Source organism: Petaurus breviceps, unplaced genomic scaffold, assembly GCF_028583685.1.
Source record: "Petaurus breviceps papuanus isolate PSGF00001 unplaced genomic scaffold, PetGlider_PUasm1.0 126, whole genome shotgun sequence".
Taxonomy (NCBI): Eukaryota; Metazoa; Chordata; class Mammalia; order Diprotodontia; family Petauridae; genus Petaurus; species Petaurus breviceps.
The window spans coordinates 14,596,410-14,607,995 of NW_027185655.1; the positions used below are offsets into that span (position 1 = coordinate 14,596,410).

General features: G+C 38.4%; 1 protein-coding gene across 3 annotated transcripts in view; it reads right to left on the minus strand.

The window, feature by feature from the left end:
* Window positions 1–3,129: 3,129 nt before the first annotated feature.
* Window positions 3,130–11,586, minus strand: part of GPAT3 (glycerol-3-phosphate acyltransferase 3) — a 74,945-nt gene continuing 66,488 nt past the window's right edge. For 2 of the 3 annotated variants that reach the window (XM_069093099.1, XM_069093120.1), the window contains 5 exons: window positions 9,580–9,635; window positions 8,927–9,012; window positions 8,029–8,157; window positions 7,424–7,503; window positions 3,130–4,285 (listed from right to left, as the gene is read on the minus strand). In XM_069093099.1, the coding sequence (XP_068949200.1) occupies window positions 4,174–4,285; window positions 7,424–7,503; window positions 8,029–8,157; window positions 8,927–9,012; window positions 9,580–9,635 (463 nt within the window). In that variant the 3' untranslated portion in view covers window positions 3,130–4,173. The remainder of the gene's footprint in view (window positions 4,286–7,423; window positions 7,504–8,028; window positions 8,158–8,926; window positions 9,013–9,579; window positions 9,636–11,586) is intronic. The other variant, XM_069093109.1, reaches the window with a different exon arrangement.

The window sequence follows — 11,586 nt, forward strand, 5'->3', positions numbered from 1 at the left end:
TTGTTTTTGCTTGGCGTTACACCCCTGCAGGTGAGAAGGGTCCCTTGCAAGTGGGAATAGGTAAGACTAGGGGACTAGCATTTCACAGAATGGCTTCTCTCTACTTCTCTGCTGGCAGGAAGAGGGGAGAGCCAAGTGAAAAGAGAAAGAATAAAATTCCACAAAGAAACCCAAAATTAAAATATCCAGTAATGTTATAACCAAAATTCAGAGCTTCAAAGTCAGAGAAAAAAAAGATTCCAAGCAGGCAGGAAAAAAGAAAAGTTAAATAAAACCCTTTCCCATACATGCTTTACATTGTATATTACACTTTTCTTGTACATTTACATCTACTCCTCCTTTTGGGGGGAAAGACAAGATTTGAGTTCAGACCTAAGTTTAAATAGCTTTTTACTGGGACATCAACATGGGAATTGAATGAATTGAAAAATGTAGGAAAAGGGAAACCAGTTCTTATCAGAGACTAAGCTCTTCCAGGATTGAACCCAGTCCAAATTAATTCAGCATGGGTCTAGGGCAGAGTGCACCAGTCCCTAGGGCCAGCAGTGGCTACTATTTTTAGAAAGACAAGAGATTAAAACTTTTGGGATGTAGTCAAAGCAGTCTTTAGCAAAAAAAAATCTATATCTCTAAATACTTTAATCAATAGGAGAAGATATCAATGAAATGGGAGTGCAACTAAAAAAAAAAAAACTAGAAAATGGGCTCACCTAAGATCCAAATTAAACATTCTTAAAATATAAGATCAATGAAATTAAAAGCAAATAAAAAGATAATAACATTAGGTTTTTTCATTTAATGAGAAAAATTGAGAAGCTAAACTTCTTATTAAAAGCAAAAAAGAATTAACAACAAAGAGGAAATAAAATTAGAAACTACTCAATTTTATATCAAAAAATAATAAATGAAATATTTAATAATCAGATTAATAGTAGAATAGAGAATTGAAATTACTCAATCTCAGAAAAATATATATATAGCAAGCTAGAGAAGAATTCCCAAAGGGAAAAAAAAATCAAGGACCAGAGAGATTTATAAGTAATTTATTTTTTAATTTCTTCATTGAAAAAGTTTTATTTTTACTTTTCACAAGTATTTTCTCTTCCTCCCACTTCCTCCTTTCCCTACCCTGCCCCAACTGAATTGAATAATAAAAATAGAAAACTAAAACCCTCATTTAAAATGTGCTTAGTCACGGAAAACAAATTCCACATTGGCCATATCCAAAAATGTCTCATTCAGCATTTTACATCTAGCACATCTCTGGAAGGAGATGGGTAATTTTTTTCCTCTTCTGTCCTCTGGAATTGTGACTTGTCATTGCATTAATCACAGTTCTAAAGTCTTTCAAAGTTGTTTTTTCTTTATAATGTTGTTGTATGAACTGTTTTCCTAATTATGCTCACTTTACAACTGTCTTGCCAGTTTCCTCTGAAACTGTCCATATCATCATGTCTTACAGTGCAATAATATTCCATCATATTCAGAAATCATAAGTTATTTAGCCATTTTCCAATAGATGGGAACTCCATCAGTTTCCATTTTGAGGCTATGAAAAAAGCTACAATACTTTTATACGTACAGGTCCTTTTTCTTTTATTTCTTTGGGGTGTAGTCCTAATAATGGCTAGGTCAAAGGATATGTCTAGTTTAGTAATTTGGAGGACATAGTTCCAAATTGCTTTCTTGAATATCTGGAAAAATTCATAAGATTCACCAGCTTTTTATTAGCATGCCTGTTTTCCCACACTCCTCTTTTTCATTCTGAGGGGTATGAGGTGAAATCTCAAGAGTTGCTTAGTTTCCAAGAGAGTCCAGTATCAAGGTCAAAAGCCATGTGTTCCTCCCTCCCCAATCCTTATTTCTAATGTGGCACAAGCAGCCTTCATTGATGGAGGGTAGCAGCCTCTAGGGAGAAAGTGAGTTAATAAACATTTGAGCTTTTAAGTACTAAGAAATGGCCCACCACAAAAACCAACCAGCAAGCCCTAGAGCCCCAGGAATAACACTGTAATCACACACACACACACACACACACCCAGCCCTACTTCCATACTGACCCATGGAACCATAGCCTACACAAACAACCCTTGTGATGCGACCTGCCAACTGTTACTAAAGAAAGTTTTCATTGCTAAAGTCCTTGGCATTGCCAAATGGCTCAATTTCAAAAGCCGATTTCGCTTTATTCTTGGAAATAACAGTACATAAGATGTATTGCATCTGTTTTGCTCCTGGAACCCAAGGACCATAGGGCCTTCCTACCTGACTTGAGGCTGAAATCTGTGTTACCTCTCTCTGTTGCGATGTGAGCTCTTTAACAACAGAGGATACTTTTCTGCTTGTAGCCCAGGACTTAGCATAGTGCTTTGCACATAATAGCTGAATAAATGCTTTTTTATTCATGATAAACCAAAAGAAGGCCCTTAATCAATATTGATTTCTGGTATAAGCATCTCTATTTGATTTTTTTTTAATTTAAGGGGAAAAACAATTTACCACCACCACATTTTATTTGTTGAATTGAATTAATTCCATTTGCTTTAACTCCTATCTCATTCAAATTAGTGCTCTGGGTTAACAGGAACTGAAACTCAAGATAAAAGAAAAAACAGCAAGGATTCTTAAAGTAGGTGAAATGAATTACCATGCAATTGGGTGCCTGAAAACTTATTCTGAGATCAAGGTAGAAAAGGGTGTGTACCTAGGAAAATGTCTCTATGTGGTTAATAAATGAGCTCTCAAAAATCCACCTAGAAATAACCACAGTCATGGCCTTTACAAAGCGGCCAAAGACAGAATCTGTAGCAGATGTCCCTGCTTTTACCAGGGGTGGGGAAACTGCGGGCCTTTGAGTGAATCTAAACTTTACAGAACAAATTCCCTTAATAAAAGGATTTATTCTGTGAAATTTGGATTCAGTCAAAGGGCCACCCTTGACGACCTAGGGCCACATATGGCCTCAAGGCCACAGGTTCCCCACCCCTGGAACAGACTAAGAAGAAGGGCATAGTTAATCTTTACACAACATACACAAAAGAAATTCTCCATCAAGGATGTCCCAAAGTTCTGCCTAAACCCAAAACAAGTAATTTTTTTTCATTGAGGAAAAAGGGTCCTATATACTTGAAGAAATTGCGTTGTAGAAGAGGAGAGGAAAAAAAAAAAGAGACATTTAGAAATATAGAATTTATTTTTGTTGTGTTTACAATAAGATAGTTTTAACATTCTTTACATCAGAAAATAATAGATAATACTTTTCATTGTGTTTAAGAATTGCATTATGTTGCTAACAAACATTGCTTATGCTGTGTGAGTTGGGAAATATTTATTTTCCCTTTTCCTCTTTTTAAGGCTCAGTTTTTCAAAGTTATTTTACTTTTTTTTTTTAAACTGTAAGGGCAAGAAAAACATACCCACCCCAATGGCATATAGCGCCACGTTTCTACATTCATGCTTCTATTAAAGATACACAATGCAACTTCATTTTCCTAATTCTAGCATGTGAAGGTTTGTCTATGAAAACAAACTATATGTCTACCTAGTGGCAAACAAAGGAAGGGCTGAGAACGCTAAGAGGCAGAGGATAGCATATGAAAGATGCTAGCAGACGACTGGTAAGGTGCTTTATTTCAACACCCACTCTTAGATTCAATTCACTTTTCCATGTTGGACACATGGTATGAGTGGAGGTCCACAAATGTCTGTATTTCTATCCCAAAATATGGGCTTTCACGGCATCATACAGCCAAAGTTTGTTTCCTGAAAACCCCCAAACATCCCATCTTCAAATTTTGGGTAATAGAATTCAAGTTTGTCAGGATACCAGAGGAACTGTACCTGATGAGTATTTTTATTTGTATTTGTTCTCTGGGGATGGTAGGGATGGGGAAAAAGCAAAGCTAATCAGAAAGTGAAGTCTGGCTATCCTTCTGGAATTATTATAAACAAGGAGCCCCAAGAAAGCATCCTTTTAAAGATTTACTACATAAGCATTTCAGTCCAATATTAATTATTCGAGGGAGGACCATTTTAATCCTTTTCATTTTAAAATGGTGGAAATCTTTCATTCCGGTAAACTACCATATAATTCAGTGGAATGAGGTTATGATGAAAAATCCATTTCTGTGTTCTGCCGCCGGCACAGAAAACTGGCTGATGTCATTTTTGTACTCAATCAGAATCTATGTCTATAGACCCATTTCCAACTATCATCTTGCTATAATTCTTCTGCTGTTCCTCCTTGAAAGTATCTTTGACTTTGGCTCTCTTCAGACCTCCGTCCCTGAAAAACATAAAACAGGGATGAATAAGAGACAGAGTGGAAACATCCGCTAAGAAGGATTTAGGTACTGTATCTTTAAGTTACACAAAAGCTGCCAACATGCATTCATGGAGGGAATTCCACACCAATGAACTCATAGGTATGTACCCAAAAAAGCACTTGACATTATCCACAAGCTAGGAAGGTGTGGTCTAGCTCCATGGCAGGAAACCACTGACCAACAGACTAAAAATCAGAGGCAAAACATAAAAGCAAAGAGTTACTTTATCTTATTAATAAAGACAAATATAACTATTTTGCTGATTACTGTTTACATAAAGAAGGTATATTATGGGTCCTATGGGTCTGATAGTTAAACATGGATTACTTGTATTAGAAAAGAAAAATAAAATGAGTAACATATAAATTTATCACAGCTAACAATTATAAAATTATCCTACATTCTTTATACCACTTGCTTGACAATGAATTGTTTATTGCCTTGGGTTTTTTTGCTTTTTAGGGAATGTGGTCTCTCAACTAATGTGGCCAGGTGGGGAACATGGAGGATCCCAGATAATCCACAAACACTCTAGTAAAACTCTAAGAATACAGAGAGAAGGAGAGAGAAAAGACTCATATGGGCTGATGCAAAGTACAAAGTTCTAAAAATGCCCCAAAAAAGGAACAACAAAACCGAAAACCAAAGAAAAACAGCTATAAACTCCTCCATTTAATCCATGATTGTGCAAAAAAGACTGTGAAAAGAGGACAAAATCTCTTCAGAAGCTAAGGGTGGAGACCAGCCTGGGAAGGAATAATAAGAAAAAGCACAGATTCGGACCAGGAGTCAAGGCCAGAGCAGGGCCCAGGTTGTTGAGAGCCCAAGCAATCCAGCAACTACACAGCCCATCAGAGACACAGGAGACAGGACCAATCAGCACCCAGACAACACGGTGCCTAGAACCCAGGCAGCAGTAAGAGAGATGCGGCAGCAACAGAAACACAGAAAGAGACAGGACCAGATGGGCAATGACACCCACGTCACACCAGAGAACAGGGCCAGACAGCACCCAAGGCCACCCACGCTTGAGCCACAGCAAATGAAAGGGACAGGGCAGAATCTGGAAAACACAGCATCCAGAGTCTCCCAAGAAGCATGCTATCAGCATGAGCAATACTTGGGCAGGATTTAGGTTCTCAGCAAGGGACGGAGCTAACTTTGGGGCCAGAACCACACAAAGGGGAGACAAAGAAGGAGCCAAGGTGAGCCACGAGGGAGCTGAGTCCAAATTCAAAAACTGCTGCAAGAAGGTGCAGCTTGGTCTTCGCCACAACACCTAGGATCAACCAGCATCTACCCACACAATCCAAGAGTATGGAAAGAAGAAGAATATGATCCAAATTCAAAGCCCAGTCCAGAAAATGGGACTACAGTAGGAGTAAACTGAAGATAATACCCAATACATTGAAGAGATGCATTAGACTGAGAGAAACAAAAGAGGTAAATCCAGAAGAGAGAAATTCCACAGCAAAATCAAATTGAGCATTGGGAGATTGGGGACAGGGGTGGGAGGAGATGATAGACCCCCTTCACTGAAATAAAAGACTTCCAGGAATTCCTAATGATAAAACCACAACATAGCTGTATCTTTGAAATGTAAAATGTAAACACAGGAATCAAGAGAATCAAAGAGAAGTCAATAAACTATTTATAAATAGGGAGGAACCATGAGATGAATTGTTTCTATTCTAAAAAAATGAGGAAAAAGCAAAGTGTCTTCTCAGTTTGCTAGAAAAAGTGAAGTAAGAAAGTCGGAGGCCCTGGAGATGGTTCTGTTTATCTTAAGAGAAGGCAGCAATGGGAGGGCCACGGCAATGAACAGGGGATGAGAAGACTAGAACTGTCTAGAAGAAGAGGGAACTGTCTAATCACATAACAGAGGAGTGCAAGAGATGATTATATGAAAAAGGAGGAACAAATAGGGAGAAATGCCATCCCATGAACCTCGCTTTGAACTGAACCAGACAGGATGGTAGAACACACATACACACACATACAAAAAGGTAGGTGTAGACACACATTTAAAACAATATGGGAGAGTTTTTCCGGGGAGAGTGTTGAGGGGGGAGTTTAAAAGGAAGGGTAAGATAAAGGATGGATTAATAGGAAATGGGGGCAGCTAGGTAGTACTTGGAATAGAGCACCAGCCCTGGAGTCAGGAGGACCTGAGTTCAAATCTGTCTTCAGACACTTGACACTTATTAGCTGTGTGACCTTGGGTAAGTCACTTAACTGCAACCGCCTCACCTCCCCCCTCAAAAAAAAACAGGGGGGAAATGATGAGTAAAATCATGTGATAGAGGGACAAAAGAGATACAGACTGCTTCAATTATGGATTACTAATGTTTAGCCTTTTCAACACTTTTTTATTTATTAATAAAAGGGGGGGAAGCAAAAAGGAAAAAGAAGAGGACAACAGGATGAAGGGATATACACAATTAATAATGTGAATGTGAACAGGATGAACTCACCCATAAAATGAAAGAAGATAGCATAATTAGAAAACGCAATCCAGGGGTAGCTAGGTGGAGCAGTGAATAGAGCACCGGCCCTGGAGTCAGGAGGACCTGAATTCAAATCCGGACTCAGACACTTAACGCAAAAAACTAGCCGTGTGACCTTGGGCAAGTCACTTAACCCCAACTGCCCTCCCAAAAGCAAAAACATTAAAAAATTAAAAAAAAAAACTATAAAAAGAAAACATAATCCAACAAAATGTTGCTTACAAGAAAAACACTTCGGCCTCAGACACTTAATACTTAGTAGCCATGGTGACCTTGGGCAAATCACTTAACTCTAACTTCCCTGCCCTCCTCCCTCCATAAAAGCAAAAAAAAAAAAAAAAAAAAAAAAAGGCTTTTGAACTTATCTGGGTTGGCACTGACAGGAGAGATACATGTTCTGCTGAAGGACTCAACTTGAAAGCTTTCCAAAATTTGGTAGGGAGTTACATATAAAGTGATACACAGGCACAATCTTCAAAAACTCAGGGTTCATATTAGCCCAATCTGAAGCCTTGGCATAGGAATTTAGGAGAGGGTCCAAAGAAAGAGCTTCAACATTTCAGAACTCCTGTAGACAACTATATGTCTTACCAAGGAAGCTCAGTCAATCCTCCTTGCACAGCAATAGCAGACTTAACCCTATTTGCGAATTGCACTGCATCTTCATTTTCCTGTAAGGGAAGGTCAATGGTTAAACTTCTAAAAGGATTATTCCACAAGATTTTTTTAGTGAATTATTACACAGCTGTTGTTGTTAAAGAAGTCAACATCACAATTTATCTAACTAATTTATAATCTGGATCAACCATAGAAAATGTTCTTCAATCACAGATATGCAAAATATAAGCATCCATTCACTTTTTACCTAATTTGGATATGCAATAAAGTTGCAGAAGGAAGAGGTAGCTTTAGGAAAGTGACTGAGTTTCATTTATGGTCTCAGACAAGGTACAACTTTCAATAATAGGTCCACAGGTCAATGAAGCTAACAGTTATCACAAAACTTTCATATCTCCAAATAGCTCAAGATGTCACAGTCTGATTTTATTAGGCTGTAGCTAAGCCATCATTAAAACATGGAGTTTGATCTGCTGAGAATGCATTTGAGCAATTCAACTTTGGTAAACAGGCCCATCCAGGTTGTTCATGGTTAATGTGATCAGAGTAATAAAGATCAAACATTATCTACACCCTACCTCTCTGGTCATCGGGGGCAGGTACCACACATCACAGACTATGGCCCAGCTTGTCATTACTCGAAGCAAGTAGCTCACCATGCTGTACTTACTACTGTTCCAAAACGCGTCACCAAACTGAGGGTTATACTGCAAGAAAAGAACAAAATGCAGTCTTGTATACTTCTGAGCAGATTCTAATTCCCTTACACAGCTCCTGGGGACGGCAGCCAAAACCTTCCACCTGACCCCATCAACTATTTAAACACACAACACAATCTATTCAGCAATTCAAACTGCTATGGTTGCAAAAGAAAGAACTCTGAATAAGAGGCCAAAAAAAGATAAAGTTCATTCCTCCATTTGTTTGCAGGGGTAGAGAACCTGTGGGCTCGGGACTACATGTGGCCCTCTTAGTGCTCAAGTGAAGCCCTTTGATTGAATCCAAACTGTTTAGGATTTGACTGGGTTTGGATTCAGTCAAAGGGCTGCACTTGAGGACCTAGAGGGCCACATATGGCCTCAAGGCCCACAGGTTCCCCACCCCTGGTTTAGAGCATAATCCTAATGAGGCCAAGATTGCAAGCTGGGTCTGAGTTCCCAAAGTAAAAAATGTTCTATTTCTAAGCCACAGACAGAACCACAAAACTCAGCTGGTTGTTTTTATTGATTTCTGCTATCCCTATAAAGCAGAATGGTCCTCAAGTAAGAATGTATGGTTGATTTCATTTAAGCCATTACCACTAGTGAGAAACATGAGAAAAAAAGACCCTTCTGAAAGAATCAGCAACATTACTTTTCACGCACAGAGCACAGCAAAGTCACTAGGAAAACTGTAGCAAAGGAAATGGTTCATTTCCACATAATCACATTTAAAAAAAAACTACCAATTTCATTTTTAAAATGGTATATAATGTACCTTTATTGCAACTGGATATATGGTTCCTCCAATTTCAAAACTGCCTTTTTTAAACATCATGACCGAGGTGTTGTTTATACAGGTTCCTAGTCAAATAGACATAAAAAAAAATTAAAAGTTACTCATGCTAAGCAAAATTACCCAAGTATTCTGTGGAAAATGAGTTTTGTTCAAGATACACACACATTACACACTGCCGTGGCCATCTAAGTCAAGGCTTGTCTAAAAAGCAGAGTAACCATTAGCAACATTTCTTGTACATTCAAGCTATTTCAACATCATGATGGATTGTACTAATTCAAAACAAAAAAGCACCTAACGCCCAAAAGGAACCCGTCTGGCACAAACTACATTTTCTGCACCATTAAATTGAGGAAAATTTAAAAGGTCAGAAGGTATCAGCCTTCAAGGGCTTGTAAGTAAAACACTCAACAAGCCAAGGAAGATCTAAGATGCCATGGAAAGAGCATGACCAGAATGGACATTGGTGAGAAAGTAAGAAAGCAGCTGTTCCCACCAGCTCACAGAGAGGTAAATTGTAAGAATTCCCAAAAGGACATTTCCCAATGGTCCCAGACCTCTATTTTCTCCACCTTGGTTTTTCACTCAGTCCTTAAGTATATTAAAGCCCAGTAGGTAATCTTTGTTCTTACCTTCAGGGAAGATTAAAATGGGCAATTTCTTCTTATCGGCAATATGTTCTTTTAGTCTGAGAAGAAGAAAAAAGACCAAACTGGGTAACTTCAAAAATTAGGAATGGTTTTCTATATTCTTTGTAAGTGTACAATAAGATAAAGGAAAAATTGGAAGATACGAGTCAAGCAGATCACAAGAGAAGCAATGTCTTTCCTAAACAAACTCAAAAGAGTCCGGGTTATCTGTAACACTGTAACTTCCTGAAGTCTGATTTTACTGAATCTCTTATTGTTGTAGTAGAAAACCGTGGACTGCAAAAAACTGAGAAATTAGAAATGACAAAGAGGAAACAAAAGTATCATTTATTTGCAGATTATTACTCTCTCTTTCCTTCTTTAATGATCACAATTTTATTCTCCTTTCCACAACTGACATCATTATGTTATCCGATTTTCTTTCCTTGTTTTGTTTTGCGTGTGTCTTCCCCCTAGAGTCTATTGTAGGGAAATATGGGCAAGATAGTGACATTCTCCATGAATACCCATCATCCTAATAACATTCCTTTCTCTATCATCGGGCTAGTTCTGCTTGAAGATATTTGTTTCTCCATCTCTCAACACCCTATCTATCAGACTGATAGATTAAAAAAGAGTTACACACAGATATACACATCTATTTACAGATAGCTAGGTATACATATCAATACATATCTATAAGCAGAGAACCTTTTATAAACTCCTAAGAAAAGTCCACCATTATTATGCATTGTTGTTTGAAGTAACAATTTATTTATGCCTTTTGTCTTGACATCAGTCACTTGACATCAGAGTAATGAGAAGTCTCCTTCTTGTTGGCCTCCCTTCTAAGAAAGAAAAGCAATTAAACAAGCTCAATTTCTGCCCAAGAAGGCTCTCTGCCTCTCTCTCTTTAATATTTTATGATTTCCTGGGGGCTAAACCATCTTTACAATCCATCAACCTTCCAATCATCTCTCTACCCTCGCTTTCTGCCCTGATGCTACATACACATTGCTGCTTTTGTTCAGAGCACAAGTATATCAGTAACTCTCATTCTTGTAAGCACCTAGGAGACACAGCGGAGAACGCTAAACAGGCTTGGCCTGGAGTCAGGAAGACCCGAGTTCAAATCTGCCCTCAGACACTTACTAGCTGTAGGACCCTGGGCGAGCCACTTTAACTCCTGTTTGCCTCAGTTTCCTCAACTATCAAGCAGGGATGATACTATCTTCCTCCTACGGCTGTGAGGACCAAATGAGACCATAATTTTATAAAGCCTAGCACACAGCAGGCATTTAATAAATGCTTGTTTCAGTCCTTTCTTCAAGAAAGAGCATGTAAATCACCTGCCCAACAGATCAGACCTCACCATCTTTCTGACTCTCCAGACCAAAATTCCCTTCCCCAGCCACCACTTCCTCTATATTCTTCACACAATTGTGTCATCTAACCCAAGTAAGATCTAAAAATAAAACAAAAACTTGTAAGGAATATGCTTAGTTAGACGAATTCCTACATTGGCCACGTCCAAAAACCATATGTCTTATTCTGTATCTTGAGATCAATACTATTCTATCAGCAAGTAGGGAGCTTGCTTTATCATTGTTTATTACACTGGCAGAGCTAGCAGGTATATCAATTGTCCAAGTTTTATTAATTTCCTTCTGCATCAGTTCATACCAGTCTTCCTAGTTTCCTTTGACTCTGTCTCTTTTCTTTGTCTCACAACACAACAAATTCCCATTACATTCATATGCCCCTTAGTGTCCACTTTTTGGTCTTTATTATAAAAAAAAAAAAGGTTGTTATAAACATTTGTATCAGGGTAGTAGATGGTGCAGTGGATAGAGCACCGGCCTGAAGTCAGGAGGATTTGAATTCAAATTTGACCTCAGACACTTACTAGCTGTGTGACCCTGGGCAAGTCACTTAACTGCGACTGCCAGAAAGAAAGAAAAAGAGGAAGGAAGGAAGGAAGGAAGGAAGGAAGGAAGGAAGGAAGGAAGG